Raw genomic sequence first — 21,993 nt, 5'->3', positions numbered from 1 at the left:
CTACAGAGAGGAAGTCTGACTGGCTGGGGTGGGGGCTGGGCAGGGCAGGTACCTGTGAGCACCTGGGGGAAGAGCTTGAAAGTATGGAGGAGGATGCATCTAAATGTGCCTTACAAGGACTTGTGAAAATCCTCTTAGCATCCTGTACCCCAGCTCTCAGACAAACATGCTGCCTTAATCCCTAAGCATTTCTAGGGCTCTCATTTTGCTTCTCTTACCGGCATTCCTCATTGCAGGTAACTGAACCTCAGGTTTCCTGCCACCAGATCAGTTACCATTGACTGTCTTCAAAACTATGGTTGACATCGCTCATCTGTTTTCATGTCCTCTCCTGTTCTCTTTGTCACTGTATTCTTATCAAAGGTTATTTTCTGTGTTAGTGGAGACAACAAGAAATGACCAACTTGGAGTTCCCATCCTGGCTCAGCAAAAACAAATCTAACTAGCATCCATGAAGACGCAGGTTTGATCCCTGGTCTCGCTCAGTGGGTTATGGATCTGGTGTTGCCATGAGCTGTGGTGCAGGTTGCAGACGTGGCTCGCATCTGGTGTTGCTGTGGCTACGGTGTAGGCCAGCAGCTGTCTCTCTGATTCAACCCCTAGCCTGGGAACCTCTATAGGCTGCAGGTGTGGCCCTAAAACATCACAAAAAAAAAGAAATGACCAACTTGATAAAATCTGCTATGTTTAAACAGAAGTACCACCTTATAAATTTCCATTTTAAAAACGTCTACCATTCAGACAAGAAATTACGTTCAGTTATACTTAGAAAAATCAAAGACCCTCTAAGACTCTGGTTTCAGCCCTCTTATTTTATCCTTTCAATTCCCAAAGTGAAATTTCCACTCAGGTTAAATCAGGTTGCATTATAATCTCTTCACTCCCCCGACAAGTCCCAATTCCTGTTTGCTTATGTGATGCTCTCCCTTCTGGGAATATTAACTCCATTGACATATTTTATCCCATGACATATTCTGTACCCCAAGCAAAATCCTAATCCCTTAGGAAACCATTCCTGCTAACTTCAAACTATAGAAATTTGTCCTTTCCCCACACAAAGGAGCTGTATCTTATATTAGTCAGTAAAAGAACTCCTGTTTCCTAACTGTCTCAAGTGTTTGTGTTATCTTCTCAGCAAAACATAAGGTTCTTAAGAAACTGTGCCTTTTGCTTTTATGTGTTCCTTGAAATGTTGACTATGGCATTGAACACTGAGTACTTGCTGATGTACACTAATTCAAGCCACACATAAGGAATTTGATGTTCAATCCACAGTACAGGAAAAATCTTCTAAGGGTAAAGCCTAATTCTTATTAAACTTCGTATGTGGAACAACCAGCACAGTGTTTGACAGAGAAGGTCTCTGATGATTAAGTGACAGAATGAAGGAATAGATGGATATATGGACTCTCGTTAGATACCATGTTCAATGCTGGACCGATCTAAAGATTTTTTATCCTTTTTTATTCTTAAGGATAATAAAGATGATTAAAATGATGGTTCACAACTGCATTCCCAGTATCTAGAGTAGCATCTGGCACACAGGTTCCATGAATAAATCTGCCAGGAGTCGCAAGCATTCATTTAGAGTTAGAAGGAAGAGGAGAGAGAAACATCTGGCTTACCCGGAAAGCACTCCCAGGACTAGGTTGAGAACAAAGAAGGATCCAATGATGATGAGGGGGATGAAGTACAGCCAATTCCAGGTGGCTCCTAAGGCATCATTGGTCTGAAAGAAAGAAAGAAATTGTTTCTCAATACTCCATCAAGACCATCTGCCAAGAGAAGGCCTCCATGCCTACGGCTTCACATGTAGGGCAATGCAACACACCCAGTGCAATACAGTTAAACAACACCTCGCTTCACTCCCAGTTTGGTATGGTTGTAGATTAACTCATATTCTCCCATGTACACTGTGAAGGGTACTGTCAGCCTCACGTATCATCCTAATGTCCTCACTCAATGAATAACTGAATCCAGAAGGTTCAAACGCTATTCTAAGATCATTCTAATAATCACTGGTTTTACAGTGTTTAGCGATGCGGGGTCCAAGCTTCTATAACTCTTGATTGGGCACATTCTCAAGACAGAGGTAGGCTGTGTCCATCACCTTATGCATTTTTTTTTTAAGGGTCATACCCTCAGCATATGGAAGTTCCAGGGTAGGGGTTCAATCAAAGCCATAGCTGCTGCCCTACACCACAGTCACAGAGACATCAGATCCGAGCTGCATCTGTGACCTACCCAAAAGCTCATGGCAACGCTGGATCCTTAACCCACTGAGCGAGGCCAGGGATCGAACTCATGTCCTCATGGATACTAGCTAGGTTTGTTACCTCTGAGCCACAATGGGAACTCCATCATCTTATTCTGCGGATGCTAGCAAAGGCCTTGACAGGTTGCTTGGGAGAGATTAGTATTATCACATCCTGCTCAGCTCTTGACCCTGGGCTCTGGCTTTCTCTCTTCCATCATAGTCCAATGTATAGAGCTAGGCCTACCTGGCCCTGAGAAGGCTCTGGAAAAACAAGGAATAAATCTAGATTTGAAGAGTGATCCCTTGCTCACTCTCTAATACTAACATATAGTGAACTAAAAACTACATGGAAATACATAGTCTGGATTCTTATACCACAAGTGAGATGCAACCCCCTTGAATGGTAGGGGGTCGAGGGAGGATTATACCACAGGCCTTAGCCAAAAACAAGCAACTCTTGGTAGGACGTCTCATTAGGACCTTGAAACAGTTGTGGAGCATTCTGGAAAGTCCTGTCTAACACCTGAGCCTCTGGACCAAGCTTTGCCTTGACTCTCTCTCCCCATGATATCAACGCCAAATCTTCCTAATTCATCTATTGAATTGTCTCTTATATCACGGGGTTTTGAAATCCCCACAATCTCAACCCACCCCCCACACACAAACTTTAATACTTGTTTGAAACTTAACCATCTCCCAATTCAATGGAGAAACAAGGCCATCCAAATTAAATATCATGCCTAAAATTCACACGCTAAATTAGTAAAATGAAGATCAGAACTCAAAATATCTTATGGCAAAGTGCTTCTTGTCCCTGTGATTTATCATTTTTCTCTCTCACTACTAACTTTACAAATATATTTGGATCACCTTCCTGCTTCCCCTGGATTTCTATGACATTCTATCTTGGTTCCCCCCCCGCCCCCCCCGCAAGTTGTCTCATTTTCTCTCCATCTCAAATTCAAAAATGCTACTCCAGAGAATACAGTCTCCTGCTGGTCAGCTATCTCTGTATAGTAGGCATGTCCATGAAAACACAGCTTCTAAAGCAGCAACCTCTTCCACCAAACTTGTGTCTTTTTGTTCTTGCCCCTATACTTTTTAGAGAGACATGATTGCAAACGAAGCAGAATAAAAGTTAAAAACAAACACCTTCTTGAACAGAATGAACTAAAGCAGAGAGTGGCCAATTTCAGTGTATAAAATCTGGCTCTTTGGTTTAACCAGGTCTGGTGAGTCAAACGCAAGCAGGGAAGATGCGAACCAGAGCTCAGGGAACACTGCTCCTGATTATCAGAAGGAAGATGCAGAAGAACTAGATGCCATGGGCTGCATGGGGTTGGAATGGACATAGGAAGCTATTTTTGTCCGAGATGGTTGAGACATGGTCCTTTAATGAGCTGAAAGATAGACTGAATGATCCTTGTATAACCACTTCTGTCTTTACTCATGACTGTAATTGCAACATTCTGTCAAGACTGCTTGGCTCCAACGGTTCACCACTGGTGGTCCAGATCAGCCAACGGCACACACTCTATGGCTTAGCCAGCTCTCCTCCTTAGCATTCTCTGGCAGCAAGAACTGAGTTATTCCCAGCACGCAGATCAGGGCTCAGCTGCCAATAAACAGGAACTGGTGTCGGCAATGGCGATGAGGACACTGTGACTTTAAAGGCATCTCTGGGTCCCAAGAGCGACTGTGTTATATTTCGAGGAAGACTAGAGCAATTTCAGTTGGGTGACTATTTGCCAGGGATGCTGTAGAGTGAAGAACATTCTCCAAATTGTGTTCTTCGTATCACTGGAGATCTGTAAGAGGTTAATGTGTTCCGTGGAAAAGGAGCTTCTGGAACCAAAAAACCCTGCGAAACACGGCACATTACATTTCCCCTTAGCCGGTGAGAAGACCCACCAAAAAGGCACATTATTAACTCTATTTACTCCACCATGCCGTACACTTCCTTGATGATAAACCTCCTTTTCAATGGAAATCTATGAACATATCAGGAAATACAGCCTGTGAAATACAAGGAGACAAGGCCTCCTCTTCCAGGCCCAGAGTCGGGAATGTGCTTCCCAGTTTTTCTCGAAGATGCGGACGATGGAGATTGTCTTTTTACTCAGCACACTGGGAGGGGTTTCGGTTTCTATTTAAGCAATGTGAAGGCAAGAACCTTGACTGTCTGCTCATTTCTCACTCAATCGATCAAGAAATGACCCCAGTTTGAGTAAGATGAGTCTCATGTTTAAAACAGGCCCCCCAAAAGTTCCTTCTGATAGTCCCCTCAAGCTTTGTCTGAACTGGTTAAAAAAAAGCCATCCAGGAGTTCCCATCATGGCTCAGTGGCAACAAACCCAACTAGTATCCATGAGGATGCAGGTTTGATCCCTGGCCTCGCTCAATGGGTTAAGGATCCAGCATTGCCCTGAGCAGTGGTGTAGGTCACAGATACAGATCGGATCCCATGTTGCTGTGGCTGTGGTGTAGGCCGGCAGCTATAGCTCGGATTCAACCCCTAGCCTAGGGACTTCCATACGCTGCAGGTACGGCCCTAAGAAGAAAGAAAGAAAAAAAAAAAAACCCAGTCATCCACCGTGGCTTGTTAGATGAGCAGAAGAGGAACAAAGGAAGAGGAGGAGCAAAGGAAGAGGAGGAGCAAAGGAAGAGGCAGAGCAAAGGGCTCCTAGGGAGGAGCCCAGCACAGCGGAGCTGCACCCTAGGGGTTACTAAAGATGACTGAGAGCTTGCAAGGTTCTTCTGGGGTGAGCAGCCTGACAGCACCCCGAGATTCTTCACAAACCTTTTAATAGGCATGCCGCACCCTCTCTACACCTTCCACCTCTCCCTCTGGTTTCCTCTGAGCTCTTCCCTTCCCCCTCCCTCCTCTCCAGGTGGCCTCACACCCTCACCAGACCTGTCTGTCAGTGGGATCGATGGCAGGTCCCCCAAGACAAGGGGACAGGCCTCAGCAGGCAGTGGGCAAGCAAAGGCCCACACGCTTCCCTCCTCCCAAATTCCCAAATGGCAAGCACATTTCTTTCTGAGGCTAATTAGAGCTTCAATCTCCTACTGATTCATCATTATTAAAACCTTAAAATTGTCCAGGGTAGGAGAGCCAACTCTGAAAGTATCTTCTGAGATGAAAAAGAAGAAAGGAATCTCCAACTTGGACAGCAGCGAGTGACCCCATTCCATAGGAGGTGGGAGGTCAGGAGTGCCAGGCAGCAAGGTGCCAGTCCTGCCCTCCCTCCGGGTGGGCACGTGTGTCTATGACATGAGCAGGATGTGGGAGAGAGGAAGGGCTACCTTGTGAGAGGGGAACTTCTCCCCTTCCTCCTCTCTCTACCATGCCCCCGCTACTGTGATGCCTAAGCACCTTGCAGGTAGGAGCATCACCCTTTATTCTCCCTGGTGACTCTTCCTTTGGGGACAGAGGACAGTCATGCTATGTACTCTGTGCAAGATCCCCGGAGAAGGACGTCCCCTACTTTCCAAACATTGTCCGCTGGATACTGGCGCCAGGAGAGTCTTGTGATGGAAGCTTCCCTGCCCAGACCGCTACTATGGAGCCGCTGAAGTGTAAACCGGGCCCCTCCCTGCAAGGAAAGCTACACAGAGAATGCCAGCCTCCTCCTTCCACGCCATTCATGGAACACCTACTCTGGGGCGCTGTGCTTCAGGGCAATGTCCTCTTCGTTAAGATGCTCGTTCTCCTCCCACTGGCCCAGTCAAGGCCCTAGCCTGGCAGCCCAGCTGCCGCCCCCCATCTCTCTCACCTGCTGATTCCCTGGGTGACACACACATGCACACGAGCGCGGGATGGGGGTGATGACAGACAGAGAAAGCAGTCGGGGGTGGCGGCCCACCTGCACAGGGAGTGCTCAGCGGGTACCAGGCCTGACACAGTGGGACTGTGTTCCTTTGGGAACCTGCCTGCCTGGGGGTGGTGAGCCTACCCACTCCCTGGGTAAACAGGCACACATGGCAATTACCACATTAATCTCCGGGGGAGGGGGAAGGCAGGGGTGGGAGGAGCAGGGCTGGAGAGAAAGATAGGGATGGAGATGGCAAGAGGAAGGGCTCCATGGTTCTTCTGGCCTGAGGCTGTAACCGCAGGGCTACTCCCCATTCTTGGAAGCAGGTCTCTATCAGGGTTCCACAGGGCCCTGCAGAAAACAGGCTAAAGGGCCTCCACATGGACATCCATGCGTCTCACAGGGAGAGCAGCTGTGACCAGGGAGGCTAGAGGACACACGGCTGAGTGGGGAGGCTGAGTGAGCCGAGGCTGGGAAAAACGAGGATTCTGATTCCAGGGTCCTTGTAGGGAAAAAAAAAAAAAAGTGTCTGGGGCACATCTGCTTTCCAGGCTGGTGTTGGCGCCCGCTGGCGAGCCCTAGACTGAGCCAGAGCAGGGTTTCTCACTGGCATCCTGGACTGGAGAATTCTTTGTTATGGGGGGCTGTCCTATGGAATGCATTTGTAGGACCCCTGGCTTTTATCCACTAGATGCCAACAGCACTCCCTGGGTTGTGACAACCAAAAGTGGCTCCAGAATTGCCAAATGTTCTGGGAGATAAAAACAGCTTCCAGTTGAGAATGGTTGACCTTGAGGCTCAGGGAAAGACCTTTGGAATTACCAATTGAGCTCAGATGGAAGGGTGGCTGGAGAAGCCACTCCAGGATGTCAAAGAGGCCAGGCCTTTCATCTGAGCAAAAGCATGTGTCTAAGACCTCTGCTGACCACCCCAGGGAGAGAGAATACAGAGAGGGCAAGATTGGAGAAGGAAAAGGACAGAAGCCAAAGATGATGCAGTGGCTGACTGCCTTCCCTGAGGGTACCAGGCCAGCATCCGGCTCTGCCCAGCTGACTGGCCTCCCCTTGGCCCCCACTCCCTTCCAGCACCAAGTGTATAGCTCCTTTGCATCCCGAGGGACTTGGAGTCCATGTCGCAAAACCTAAATGTCTTTTTTGGTTTTCTGTTTTTGCTTTTTATGGCCTCACCTGCAGCATATGGATGTTCCCAGGCTAGGGGTCGACTTGGAGATGCAGCTGCCAGCCTACGCCACAGCCACAGCCACGCCAGGTCCAAGTCGTGTCTGTGACTACACCACAGCTCACAGCCATGCCAGATCCTGAACCCACTGAGTAAGCCCAGAGATCAAACCTGCATCCTCCTGGATACTAGTCAGATGCTTACCCCAGTGAGCCACAACGAGAACTCCCTAAATGCCCTAATTTGTTCAACAAATTTGAGGACTATGTCCTAGGTGAGAGATATTCTCCTAGGTACTGGGGATAAGTGATGATGAACCAAGAGCCTCAGGCCCTGGCCCTCGGGAACTAGGATAACTGGGAGACCCACATTCAATAAGCAAGCTCGCACATGGTATGACTTTAAACGGAGCTGAGTGTGACAGTGGGACCACGCAGGCAGCTGACCTGCAGGTGCCTCTGATCTGGTCCAGGCGCAGTCAGGAAAGAGCCAGCTGAAGCTTTCAGACTAAGGAGGTACATGACAGCCTACCTCGGCTGAGACAGAGAGGGCAGAAAAGTTTATCATGGAGGAGAAAGGAGGAGGACAAGATTAAGAATGAAGAAGTGCCCAGAGACATAAAAAGCAAACATAGGGTTACCAAGGGGGGAGGAGGGGAAGGGGCACATTAGGAGTTTGGGATTAACATATATACACTTTCATATATAACAGAGATAACCAGCAGGGGCATACGGCATAGCACGGGCAGCTATACGCAGTGTCTTAGGACGACCTGTGTGGAAAAAGAATCTGAAAAAGAATATACACATATATATACATATATACATATGTAGGTAACTGAACAGCTGTGTTAACTGCTGCGATGCTAATGCAACATTGTCAATCTTCAGTTAAAGAAAAAGAAAGCTCAAGAAGCACCAAGAAGTAGAGGACACGTCAGAAGAAAAACCGGCCCGGCTCCCCGAGAATGAACTCCTGCCTCTTTGCAAGAGCAGCCCCAGGCCCCATACGGACATTGCACTGAAACATACAGGCCCCTTAGAGGACTTTTCCAAACTGTACATAACTGTGCTGGCAGCATTCAGATAACCCCGGCGTGTCCCTCAAGCCCCCATCAAAGCCCCCACCATCTCCCTCTCAAATGCATCATCCTCCTGACCATTATAACCACTGGAACCCATTGTTCCAACTGGGAACTCACATCGGCGCATGTCCCCGCACGTCCTCAATCACCCACACTCCCTCTGGGCTCAGGGGATTACATTCAGAAGGGCCCTTCCCACCCCGCCTCCTAGCCTGGCCCATGTCCAGCTCTCAGGAGCCTGGATGTGGCAGATCCTCTGCTGCCCCCATCAGGGCTCCTGTGCAGCAGGTGTACCCGTCCTGCAGCAGCGCTGGGTACTGGCTAATGGCTCACACTGGATCCTCCTCAGAAGGCCGCCCCTGGGGAGTTCCTGCTGTGGCACAGTGAGTTAAGGATCCAGCGCTGTCTCTGCAGCGGCACAGGTTCAATCCCCAGCCCAGCACAGTGGATTAAGGATCTGGTGTCAGCCAGAAGAAAAAAAGAAGAAGTCAGCCCCTGGCCAACATACCCTCCTCATCTGGGAGTTCATGCCTGTCCATGGGGAGCAGCGACCTGTAACCAGTAACTCACTGATGCAGGAGTCAAGGGCCTGGCCCCTCCCCTGTGTGTGGGACCACCTCTGTGGTGCAGTTCACTCTGGAGCTGCCCGGGGGATCGGGCTGAGGCTAAAACTGGTGAAACCACAGCTTTGTCTCGTATTTTCTCCTGACCTATTCTAATTTCCTCCATCAGTACGGATTTCTCCTGAAAGCAGTTCATGAATAAACCATCTCTGTCTCAGAGTCAGCTGATAGGGAGTCTAACTTAAGGCACTAAATCTCTTCCTCGTCAGGGTTTTGACCAACCTTCCAAAGCAGGTAACACCCTGCCCGATTTAAACAGACAGGTGGCGGATGGTGTTTCGAAGGGCAGAGCTCTCCCCTCTGACCGTGCCCACATTTTAAGAAGGGGACACAATGTACAGTAGAGCCTACAACGCTTGGGCAAGCAGAAGCTTGCGGATCATGGGTTCCTGCAGACCAGGAATCCCACTGTGGTTTTAGAGGATTATGAGGACATGCTGTCTCCCCCATCACGTGGTAGAAGAGGCAACTAAGGCCCAGAAAGCAAAGGGATGAGGCCACAGTCTAAAACCACAGTGGACCAGCTTCTTGAAAGCACGTGACTCACCATTCCTTGTTTGGTCCCACATCTCTTAAAAGCAATCCTACGTACTATTACTCCCTTCCAGGGGAGAATGACAGCAAAGAAGAAAGAGAACACTAGGAGCTGGCAGCCAGAACAGAAGAGCTGTCTGCCCAGCCCCTGAGCAAGAAAGAAGGGTGGGGAAACAGGTGGAAAGAGTGAGGACAGCGAGCCCCGGAGTGAAACCCAGCCACCTGCTGCCACCCAGCAAGGAGGCGGAAAGTGTCAGCCCTGGAGGCAAAGCATTTCATTCCATTTCACATCCCTGAGCATATTTAATAAACATGCTAAGTCTCTCCACACAAACAAGCTCCAAAGGCAGCATGTGGCTCAGCCAGAGGCCTGTGATACGTCATCGAGGCTCTCCACACTTTCTGGCTGTTCCAAGCCCCCCGGACCTGATGGCCAGCGGTCACGTTCTCCACTGGCCTGGACTGTCAGTGACCGTCGTGGAGGATGCGACAGCACCCCCCGGAGAACTTCCGATGGGGCAGTCCACCACCTAATCTTCTTTTTGGACCAGTGGAAAAAGAGAGCAGGACCAGTCCAGCAACGAGAAAAGGTCGAAGAGACAACACTCCCAGCCTCGTCCACGCAGCAATAGGATGCTGACGAGACCACCTTGGAGCGCTCTGGGCCAGGGAGCTCTGCTGGGCGTCACGGAGCAGGACGCACTGCCTCGCCCTGGACATGGGCAGGGATCACCACGAGGGCTGGGCCAACAGGTATTGATGTGTCTGTGAAAATCCACCCACACACGTCGGAAGACAACTCACGAGTAAATGTCAAAGTGACGGAGGGTGAGCAGAGCCACGTTGGACCAAGAAGGCTTCCATGTCAGAGCCTCAGATCCCACAGGGCTCGGGGCCCTGCTGTGCTTAACATCCTTGGGTGAAATCCTAACAATTCCTATATCATTATTACGTGAGGTTGATTCTGTCACCTCCCTTCCTGAGCTCCGGCCCAGGAGCCCAAGATAGAGATAAGAGATCCTTCTAACTGTTGACATGGGTTTTAGTTATACAGGGGCTCAATATTCTCGTCTCTCTACATGTGTTTATGCTCGAGAATCTTTCTATAATAAAAGGTTTTAAATTTTCTCCAAATAAAATTGAACAGGTTTTTTATATGGTTCAGGGTCATGTGTGGGTATGAAGGGAAAAGTCTTCTTTTAGTCAAAACAGTGAAAAATATTAACAGTAATGACTGGGGAGAGGGTAGAAATTCGTGATTTAAAAAAATCTTTTGGAGGTGCCACTGTTGCACAGTGGGTTAAGAACCTGACTGCAGGGCTCTTTGGTGCAGAGGCCTGGGTTTGATCCCTGGCCCAGTGCAGTGGGTTAAATGATCCGGCATTGCCAGAGCTGCAGCTCAGATTCAGTCCCTGGCCTGGGAACTTCCATATGCTGTAGGTACAGCCAGCAAACAAACAAACAACCCTTTATTCTTTATAGCAACTTCACTGCCATAACACAGAGTCCTGAGGAAAAACGCCAGCGAGAAGGTCCTCCTGCCTGGCAATTACAGCAAGGTGCTGAGGCTTCAAAACCATGATTTCTTGGTTTCAAGCCATTCTTACCAAGGAATAAGAGTAGTGCCCGTGGCCATCAAATAAATGAAACTTACTGGCTTGGGGCTTCTTCAGAGAACCAGCAGGGCTTACCAGCCTTACCTAGTGTTTAACACACAATCATTAATTAAGACAAGGATGGTCAGTGACAAATTACTTTACCTGCTCGGGAAGCCAACGCGGAGGGAATGAAAGAACAATGATTAGCCTGGGGCCACTGGGAAGCCAGACAGTTGACCCTACAGTGAGCCATCCAGGCCAGCGTGGGAAAAGGCGAGCGTGCCACCCCATGCAAGTTGGCCGAAGTGCGCTTCGGAAAGAGGGTGCTTCTTATAACAATCAGCTAACACGCATCCCGCTTTCTCCCATTCTACACGGCTGGCTAATGAGATACTTCATATGCTCCTGCAAGAAAGTCAGACACCGCAAAGAGCTCAGAGAATGAGAGAACAGACGTCTCAGAGGACCCTTCCTTCGAGGCTGAGCCACTAAGGACGCCAAAGGCTTGACAGACCCACGACACGCTAAGAGCTTTGTGTAGGGTCCACTGTATTCTAGAAAGACTGTGCTGATGACACCCGTGCAAGAGGTCTTTGACCAGTCCTCAGCTGGCTGTCTGCTCCATACCATGGTCCTCAGAGATCGTTCCTTCTAGGTACCATGATTTGGTGCATTTCCATGAGTGCACTGTCCCCTCCAGCTAACCAATCACTATTTTCCATGCAGTCTGACATGAGGACTCTAACCTTCCTCCTCTTGCAGATTATAGAGCCAGGAGGCATCCCAGCATCTTGCACAAACCCCTCATTTTATGGATGAAGAGCCAAGGGTCAAAAGCTAAGTGACTGCTCAAAGAGGCTCCACTAGCTGATCATAGAAGCAGAACTAGGACTTCTGACCCCGGCCTGCTCTCCACAGCCAGCCTCTTCTCTACATGGTTTAAGTACTGAAACGAAATATGCATAGCCCTGTTCCCTCTGGCTATTCTGCATATAGTTAGTCTAGCCTTGTGCTCTCACTTGGAAGCCACCTGACATTGAAGACCATGACGATGTGTCTTACTTGTTCTGACTGTTCGGAGCCTGGAGCTGTGAACATGGCTATTGGATTTAAAGAAGAAAGAAATGTGGGAGACGCTTTGGCAGGCTTCCTGGGGCCGTGCCTTCACCTGGACTTGAAGCAGGAGAAGGATGCAGATTGGCCCATCAATGGAGGAAGACAGTCCAAGAAAGGGAAAGAGGTGGGAATGATGACGCCGCAGACAGTTGCTGTGGGCAGGAGCCAGTAAGCAAGACGAAGAACAGGCTGCAGAGGACCCTGGATGGTGGACTAAGTGTCTGGATTGTCTCACTCCCATGGGCTCTTCCTTCCTTCCTCTCCCACCTACTCGCTCTGTCAAACCATGGTTTCCCTCATACTGGAGAACACGGCTCAGTCTCCAGGCTTCGCCTAAGCACATCCCTCTCCAGAATTCCCCAGCACTTAGGCACATCCCAGAGGAGCATATATATGCATTTGACACTTTTGAGTGTGTACTCTGCACAAGATGAATGAGAAAGGAAAATAGTCCTTGAGGGCCTTGGAAGCCATAAGAAAGCCAAGGCATGAGTATAAATGCCTATAATTAAAAAGAGAACATTAAGTGCTGCCCTTGGGTTTTTATTTGTACTTAAGTACAGACCCTCTTTATATGTTCTCTTTCACATATTGGTCCTCCCTTTCCATTAGGGCTGACTTTTTCTCAAAGACAGAAGGGCATCTTGTATTCCTCTGTTCACTCTACTGATGCCTAGAATATTATTCTACAAACAAGGAATCCTCAACAACGCTGTCTATTAATAAGAGAGGTTACCACCAGTACCATTCTTCTGCCTTGCAGGCCTATGTGAGTTTCCTTCTCTAGAAATAAATACATCACCCGTAAAGTGGCATCTCTGTTGATACATAGCAAGAACACTTAGTTAACTCAAATATTCAGCACAGCACATAAAAGCAGACACTCAAAACAAGAGCTTGCGGTAATCATTTTTCTTTCACTCCTTCCACGATGGCTTCCGAGCAGGTGAAGTAATTTATCACTGAACATCCTTGTCTTAATTAATGATTGTGTGTTAAACACTAGGTAAGGCTCGTAAGCCCCACTGGTTCTCTGAAGAAGCCCCAAGCCAGTAAGTTTCATTTATTTGACGGCCACGGGCACTACTCTTATTCCTTGGTAAGAATGGCTTGAAACCAAGAAATCATGGTTTTGAAGTCTTTGTGTCTTCAGACTTCAAGACAGATCTCTGGAAAACATCTTCGATTAACTGTGCATTGGTGTTGATAATTGTGCTAATAAAATGCCCAGTCTTCCATGCCTATTTATGGTCTGAGAGTCTCTCCACTCTGGTCCTGCTGGATCAGAGTTTCTCAAAGCACACTGGGCTGCAGGGGTGCCCCACACGTCACTCCACTAACCTCCCACGGCCACTTGCAGGGCCTGGCACAGCCAAAGTCCCCAAGGCTGGTCACCTCCACTTGTGCACAGCCTGGTCCACTCATCCCGGTGTTAGACAAATGTTATTTTTTCTGTGTGCCATGATGTGAAAGAGAATGGGAATCACTGTGCCAGACGGCCATCTGTCAGGGACACTGAGGAGGGAATTCCTCTCTTGAGTAGGTGCCTACACCAGACAACAGATGTGGGGTCCCTTCCCACTCAGACCCATATTCCTCACTCTGCTTCTCCTCTATCTCATGGACTCAAATTCTCTGGTCTCAATTCTACCTCTCCCCCCCAAAACCTTCTCTGTTCTCATCTCTTGCTCTCTGCTGTCTTGTTCACTTTGTTGCTGCCCTCCTGGAAATTCACCTTGGTTCCTCTTCTTTCCCCTAAGGAATTAGAGTTTATTCTAATTGAGAATTCCCATTGATTTGGGGGTATCACAAGGTCGAAAGAGAATATAGGCTAATAAAATAATATTGTGTACTGTTTCACCAATCTGGGAACCACTGGAAAAAAATGCCTTTGGGCTTTTCCCATTCTTTGCACAACTGTTGTTGCTGCTCATTAGGGTGGAATGTACTGAGATCAACCATGATGGGTGACTAACACAAGAATGCATATGAGCTGTTGGATGGCAGCTCCAACGTGGACCCAATCAAACCTATTTCTGGAGCTACTGAGAAGATCTGATGAAAACATTTTTATCCACACATCCTCCTGTGACTTATACCCTAAGACTCTGGTAAAATTGAGAAAAAAAGAGAATCATGGCCTCCATCTGTTAAGCATCTCTACTCTATGCTGAACACCGAGCCTAGTGCAAAATGTATATTAACTCTAATGTTCACAACCAGTTGCGAATATTAAGAACAACTGTGTTAAAAATAAACAACAACAACAACATCCCTGGGCCCAGAAAGGCAGTGGACTTTCCCAAGGTCTCATAATTAGCATATTATAGACTCGAAATCCAAACCCATGTTTGATCTCCTCTCAAAACAAAACATTGAGTTGCCTCTTGCGTGGTGGGAGAAAGGCAGGGAGGGAGAGAGGGAGAGAGGGAGAGAGGGGGAGAGGGGGGGGAGAGAGAGAGAGAGAGAGAGAGAGAGAGAGAGAAGTGCTGTTTTAACATGGAACATATTTGTGAACAGAGCCATGGATGCAGGTATTTACAACAGCAATGCCAGCAGAAAGAACAGTTTCTGGCCAACTGCATGGTGTGATCCTATCTGAATATTATATTATTTAACTCCTTTGATGTCCATACCTCAACTCAGTGGCGTCTTCCCTACCCTGGATATCTGGTAAGATAGGAAGACTGTCACAGCAAGTTCCCTGGCTAGTAGTGCAACAGCTGCTCTGTTGCCAGGGTGATCTTGCTAAGTGGGACAAACGACTCCCAGCCACAGTTGGCTTTAGTCTTCAGAGCAGGGGAAAGTTGTCATTCTAACCAACATAGCTCACCCTGTCTCTCGTCTGCTTAAAACCCTCCAGCGGCTGCCTGTGCCAAATCCCCTACCAAGAGTACCCACAGCCCAAGGTCTCTGGCACAGCCCGCTATTTGTAATTCCCTCATATGCCTTGTGCTTTCATATTTCTATGCTTTGGCTCATCTTGCCCCCAAAGCCTAGAACACCGTCTCTGCCTTTTCCGTGTGGAAAGCCTCTACACAGACCTGATTAAATGTTACCTTTGCCAGGAAACCTTCCCGGTGTCGGTCACTCTCTGTACTCTGCGTTTCATTTCAGGCTAGGATGCCACGCAACTCTGCACTGGGATCACTGCTTGCGCGTATGTCCTTCTCTACAAGACTTGACACCCCTCAAGAACAAGGAGGAGGTCTTATGTGTTCATCTATCTGCCCCGAAAACCCAAGTTAGCTCTCAGTGGTGTTCAGCAAGTGTTTGTTGAGTGAATACGTAAATAAGTGAATAAGCTGAATGCATGATTCTGATTACATCTAAAGCAAGCAAAAGGGAGACAAGACAGAAAAGATGCTGAGATAGAGGACTTCTCAAAGAGTTAATTAAATGCCTAGAGTTTTTTTTTTTTTTTTTTTTCATCACTAAAAGGGCAGCGTCCCGGGATGACTAGAGAGGGTTTATCAGGGATTATCACTTAATAAGCCTTTCCCAGGTGTATCTTGCCACTGAAGGACTTCATCCTCTAATCCTCTCCAAACGAAGAAAGGCTCTATCACTCTCATCTCTGATGAGCTCAGGAAAGAATTAAAAACAAAAATCTGGTGGATTCAGCCATTTCATCCAGCTACAGTTTCAGCTGTAAGGCTGGGTTTGAAGGAGGCTGCAAATTCTGACTTGATACTGAACATGAATGTGGACTGAGTTCTGATGGGGCCCCAGGCAGAGATTAGGAGAACTCTCCGTGATCTCAAAACTACAACAGAGAAGCACATCTCTCAGTGACTGGCGGGATGGGGGGTGGGGCTGGGGGTGACAAAGAGAGGAGAGAGCAGCCCCTTTGGGGAAGCAGCAGAAAACACAGCCTCTTTGATGTGGCCTCTGCATACGAAGGTGATTGGGGAGAAAGCCAGTCTCAGGGACGGGGACTCTGGATCCTCTCAATGTCAAAGCTACATTGAAAACTTTCTAGGCCGCAGCCAGAAGGCTCTGTGTTCTGTCCTCTTAAGCTCTGTGGGGGCAGAGATGTTTTATGAGCTGGGAATGCTTTTAAGCTTCCATCCTGACAATCCTCCCTCATCCTCCCAAAAAAAAAAAAAAGGCACTGTCAAAAAATCCTGGCCACCCTTCAGTGCCTTTCTTAGACTCTGTCTGCATGACCTGATGCCTTGACTGCCCAGCCAGAGCCCTCTGGTGCCCCAGGAGCTTTCAGACTTGTTCCGAGAAGCTCTAATTCCCACATTCAGAGCCAGCCCCAAACCATTCTCTTGGCTAAACCTTGGTGATTTATTGACTCTGAAGGGTATAAATTTCTCTAGGCAAACTCTCTTGATATTCATCGTGAGGTCACACAACATCAATAATAAGAGCCAACGCTTATTGGAGCAATTACTATGCACATTTTTGCCCACATGTGCACACTTAATCTTCTCAAGAAGGCAGAAGCAGACTTAAAGTCCTTTGAAGCAGATGCTAGTGCTGCAGCCTTTTTCTCCAATGAGGAAACTGAGGCACAGAGTGGTTGAACAACCTGCCTGAGGCTGCACAGGCAGGAAGTGACAGGTCTAGGACGACAGGCAGCAGTCTGACCCCACTCAACACATGCTGGGCTTGGTACAGGAAATGAAAGAGAAAATGCTTCACAAACACTGTATATGAATATTATTTAAGTAAGTGAAGCTCAGGTCCCCTTAATCTTTGAAAAAGGGGAAGAAAGAATGAATGAATCACTATTATTTATATCCATTTCATCTAAATATTTTACTTGCTCTATGCAAGGAGATTGGTGCCTACTTCCAAACCTCTCATTTCAGGTGATTGTAATATTTATCGCACCATATAATAATTATTTACTTGTAAGTCCCCTGTACGAATCTGTAAAATCTTGGAGGACAGGGTTGTGTGTGTCTTTGTGTGGCTTACCTGCTATAAGTACTCTGAATACTGCTCGATTCACATCTGTTGTACGAACAGGTATTGAGCTAATCAGATCCTTTAGAATAGAAATGTAAAAGAACAGTCCAGAGCCATAACTATCTTAAATTGGATGAACATAGTCCAGATCGGTGATTCTCAAAGGTGACCCCCCAGCCTCCCAGCATCAGCAGCTTTGGGGACCTTGCTGGACATGCATGTTCTCGGGTTCTGGTGCACACCTCTGTTTGTTGTTTTTTTTCTTTTTTGGCCACCCCGCAGCACATGGAGTCCAGGCCAGGGATCAGACCTGATCTGTAATTGCAACTTAAGCTGCAGCTTTGGCAATGCCAGATCCTTAAGCCACCGCACCAGGCCTGGGATCAAACCTATGTCCCAGGGCTCCCAAGACACTGCGGATCCCACTGCGCCACAGCAGGAACTCCCCCCAGTGCAGACCGCTGGATCAGAACTCTCAGGATGAAGCTCGGCACTCAGGCACCTGTGTTTGAACAAGCTCTTCAAGTGATGTCTGCTAAAGTTTGAGAACTATTCTAGGAAAAAAAAAATCTGCTGTGGGTAGTCTCCGTTGCTGTGCTGATGTATCCAGGAGTAAAAAAAAAAAAAAAAAAAAAAAAGAGAGCAAGAGAGACATCAGAGGAAGGGGAAAGTCTGAGGTTGAGTGAGGAGGAAGGAATGGGGAGGAAGGAAGATGAGAGAGGGTGTGGGGCGAGATGGAGAGGAAGGAGAAAGAGGGCGGGTGAGAAGGAGCCTGATGCACCTCGAAATCTCCTAGGAATGAAATGGGTCCAGGATCTCAGCTGCGTGTTGCCATAGCAACAAGTCCAGTGCCTCCTCCGCCCCCGTTCCAGGATGACCAGGCATTAGACACACCTACGCGGAGGCCTGAGCCCTGCAGAAGGATTTAAGCTTCAGTGAGTTGGAAAAGCGCAGTGAGGGGAAAGCTTAAGGGAGCAGCTCCTACACAGGCTCCCGCTCCCAGCCAGGCTCCTGGAAAGGTCGTTTCTTCCTAAGGGCAGTGCTCAGTCTGGACAGGCAGTGGAGACATGGCCATGTGGCTTTGCTCCTCTGCACCCCAGCTCCCAGCGTCACAGCCTGGTTAGGACAGCCCTGCCACCCTCCCTGTAAGAAAGGATGAGTGGCTTAAGAGGAGAGGGAGCTGAGTGCACCAGGCTGCAGGGGTGGAAGCAGAAGGGAGGGCACCAGGGGGCAGGGCTCAGAGGCCAGGGCAGGAGATCAAGACTAGGGGCAGAGTTGGCGTGAGGAGTCAAGGTCAGGAGCTCTGGGGAGAGAACAAATGGGTAGTGAGCAGCAGAAGGTTTGTGAGACTTCTCGGCCCTTTGCCGGGAATGGCTGAAGCTTCCCAGGCACCCACAAGGCAAACGCGCAGCCAACCGGCTTCCCTAATAAAGGCAAGACAGGGGCTGCAGGAGGACACAGGAATAAGCAAAACGCAGCAAGCTCCATACGCTCGATGGAAATAACTTTGGGAAAGCGAGTTTACAGCCAATTAGACATTAAAAGTAAGATATAATTGCTGTTGCTATGTTTGTTTCCAAGAAGAACTGTGTTATGATTAGACTAACAGGCTAGTGTTAGAATTCTGAGCAAACCACATGGAAGGCTTAGCCTCGCTTTGTCTCCGCATGAGAGAAGAAAGCAGATGAGGAAGGGCTGAATCAATAGAATACCGCTATGTTCCAGGTATCTGCCCTCTGAAAACCCCTGTGCAGCCCTGGACACTTTTTTGGAGGAGGCGGGGTGGGAGAGAATATGCTGAGATCTCTCCTATCGGATTACCTCTAATCGTCATGAGGACCCAACCAAGTCATCAGTGCAACCCCCATTTTATGGATGAAGACACTGAGCCCAGAGAAGTTGCATAGCACGTGGGTAGGAAAACAGATGGGGTTCAAACCCACTTCTGCCTGACTTCAAAGACCATGCTCCTTTACCCACAATAAAGGACACGTTTCTGTCCATGATGATGGAGCGGGGAGAATGGGGGGCAGTCTCCATGTTACCCAAGGGTGTGTGCCTATTCCAGCCAGAACTGGGAGTGTCCCACTGGACAGGTTACCCCTGTGAGATGCGACAGTGTAAGGGGACAACACTGCCCTCACCTCTAATTAGCTCTGTGACACGAGGCAAATCATTTACACTCCAGCTGCCTCTGTGTCTCAGCCTGTATAATGGGGGTGATAATCCCTACCAAGAAGCTGTGCTAAGAAGATTTTACGCAAACAAATGTCTGAGGGTTAACACACCCCACCCCCTCACCACACCCTAGCTGTGCAACCTCACATACGTAGCTTAGCTTTTCTGTCCCTCACCTGTCTCATCTCTACAAGGACTGGCTTAGAAATAATCCCATCAAAACCTTCAGCTCAAGGGACAGCAGGCAGACAGCATGTGGTAAGTGGATGCCCTGTGCTCTGGCCAGTTCAGCTCCTCGGAGAGGACACACCCAGTCCCCAGCCGCTGGGACCATCTGCCTCTGCTGCCAGCTCCCAACTGCCCCCCTCACTGGGAGCCGCCCTGCACCTCTGAAGGGGCACCAAGCTTGCCTGGTGTGGGTCCGCCTCGCCTCTGTCTGTCTCTGGCCTCCTCACTTCCTCTCGCATTTTTCCCCCAAGCACACCCCCCCCTCAACACGCTGTGTGAAATTCTCCAGGGCAGAGTTGCCTTCCAGAAACTCCAATCTAAGATCGGATCTAGATCTTGGGGCTCAGCAAAGAGTAACTGATAACAGCAATTATGATAGCTTTCAAACCCAAAAGGTGATGATATTTGTCCGTGGGACTCCCGCAAGCTTTACAGAGGTATTGGCCAGACTGTACATGTGTTAAGGAGCAGGACGGTGTCTTCAGTGTCTTTATGTTGCCCCCCAAGCGCCCTCAAGACAGCAGGTCCTCTAGAAACCCATCTGCCTTGTTGAGGCTATATTTCCATTCAGCCCAGAATCAAATCAATCTGCATGGGTCCAGGGGGTACAGATTTCATTTCCACAGTGTTGACATACATGGTTCATAGCTGGGGCACACAGAGTCTCAGCACTGAGGGACTTTATAAATGAAATCCCTCTGACGGAATAACTGTAAAAATGGGCCACGCAAATCAAACTAGGGAAGTAGGTTATAGGAACTATTATTGTTATTAGGTTTTCAAAAATTAAACAGTAAACAAAGCTCACATCTGTAAAGACAGATGTGGCTGACCTGACCCTCCAGTAGAATTCTCCCTCCACCCCCCTCCCACCAAAGTGACACAAAAAGCCAGTGACAGCGCTTGGAATAGACACGAGCTCCCTTATTCCCAAACCTGTATGCTTGTAGGCCCTCTATAATTGGCTCCTCTGAAAATGTAGGAATGAAAGAAAAATGGAAATGCGCAAACTTGCTCTTTCAGTGCCATGAAACAGGTGAGCCTGCCCTGCTGATGTTTCTCAGTGACAGCCCTGTGTTGGCTGCACGGTGGAGAGAGGCTAAGAAAAGACGTCCCAGGCAGAGAAGGCGTGCCTGCCAATACCGCATCAGCTCATTCAGTTCCAGGTGAGTCGGGTCCAGGCTGGAGTCCCTGGGGCTCCCCAGGGTGGAGCCCTTCCCTCGGGACACTCCCAGACAGATCTGTTGCTATTGACATCCGTCTGAGTTCCAGCAGGATCTTGAGATGCACAGAGCAGTACTGCCACCATCCCATGAAGCCTGGGCTGAATCTGATCTCCCTGGGCTTGAGGAGCCAGACAGGAGGCCCCCGGAAAGGCCATGTGGATTGGGGGTGCTCCCTGGGGAACCACCCTGAGCCACCCATTAGAAAAGATGCTCTAACTGAGGACTGCTCAGCTTCCCTTCAGCTGGCAACCAGAGGCAAGAATATAGGCATTTTTACCCACTGAGCTTTTATCGTGCTCCCCGGAGGCCGAGGATCGGGCTTTTTCCCTTGCTCTTCCCTGGGGAGGGAATGCCGGCTTCCCCTCAGGTGCTCAGCACCCACTTCACTGTGAAGGGCAGCATCCAGCTGAAAGGCCAGCAGGAGGTGCTGTGATGAAAGGTCCCTCCCCACTGCCCTGCCTGCTGTGACAGGCCTCTGAGAATACAGCTCCAGGGACTCCCCGGAACCCTCACACACTGCAGGCTTCTGTGTGCTGCTTACGGAGCACCACTTATGCCCAAAGCGCTACGCTGGGGGAGCAAACTGTCAGAGACACTCCCAGACCTCAGGCAGCTTAGGAGGCAATAGAGGAGAATGGCCAGGACAATGAATCAAGGCATAATACATGATCCACCAAAAAAAAAAAAAAGGGGGGGGGGAAGGTCTGACAGCTTGAGTGGTCCTATAAGACTTTCTCAAAAGAAAAGTCAGGAGCTCCCATCGTGGCTCAGTGGTTAACGAATCTGACTAGAACCGTGAGGTTGTGGGTTCGATCCCTGGCCTTGCTCAGTGGGTTAAGGATCCGGCGTTGCCATGAGCTGTGGTGTAGGTCGAAGACATGGCTCTGATCTGATGTTGCTTTGCGGCTGTGGCGCAGGCCGGCAGCTGTAGCTCCGACTGGACCCCTAGCCTGGGAATTTCTATATGCCGCTGGCACAGCCCTAAAAAGCAAAAAAGAAAAGTCAACCTGGGACCTGAGAGCTCCCTGCAGAGCACATCCATTCTCAGCCAGAGGTCCCCACATCAGCCCAGGCTCATTAGCGCCCAACCCGGAACCCGGGACAGCATATAATCACCTCATTAACCAAGCATCACACACCTGGCTGGCAGCTTGGCCGCCCTGGGCACTGAGCCCGTGAAAGCGCCCCTGTGATGCTGTATCAGGCTGGGTTTGTTTGTTCTTAGACAGCAG

At 48.9% G+C, this 21,993-nt stretch overlaps 1 protein-coding gene across 1 annotated transcript in view; it reads right to left on the bottom strand.

Annotated features, from left to right (window-relative positions):
• The window catches only part of CACNA1E (calcium voltage-gated channel subunit alpha1 E), a 312,718-nt gene that overhangs the window by 148,332 nt on the left and 142,393 nt on the right, over window positions 1-21,993 (bottom strand). Inside the window, exon 7 of the mRNA XM_047754407.1 lies at window positions 1,626-1,729. Coding sequence (XP_047610363.1) covers window positions 1,626-1,729 — 104 coding nt within the window. The remainder of the gene's footprint in view (window positions 1-1,625; window positions 1,730-21,993) is intronic.

Source organism: Phacochoerus africanus, chromosome 11 (genome assembly GCF_016906955.1).
Source record: "Phacochoerus africanus isolate WHEZ1 chromosome 11, ROS_Pafr_v1, whole genome shotgun sequence".
NCBI lineage: Eukaryota > Metazoa > Chordata > Mammalia > Artiodactyla > Suidae > Phacochoerus > Phacochoerus africanus.
Note: the sequence above shows the minus strand (reverse complement) of the source record. Positions and strands in the feature narration are given on the sequence as shown.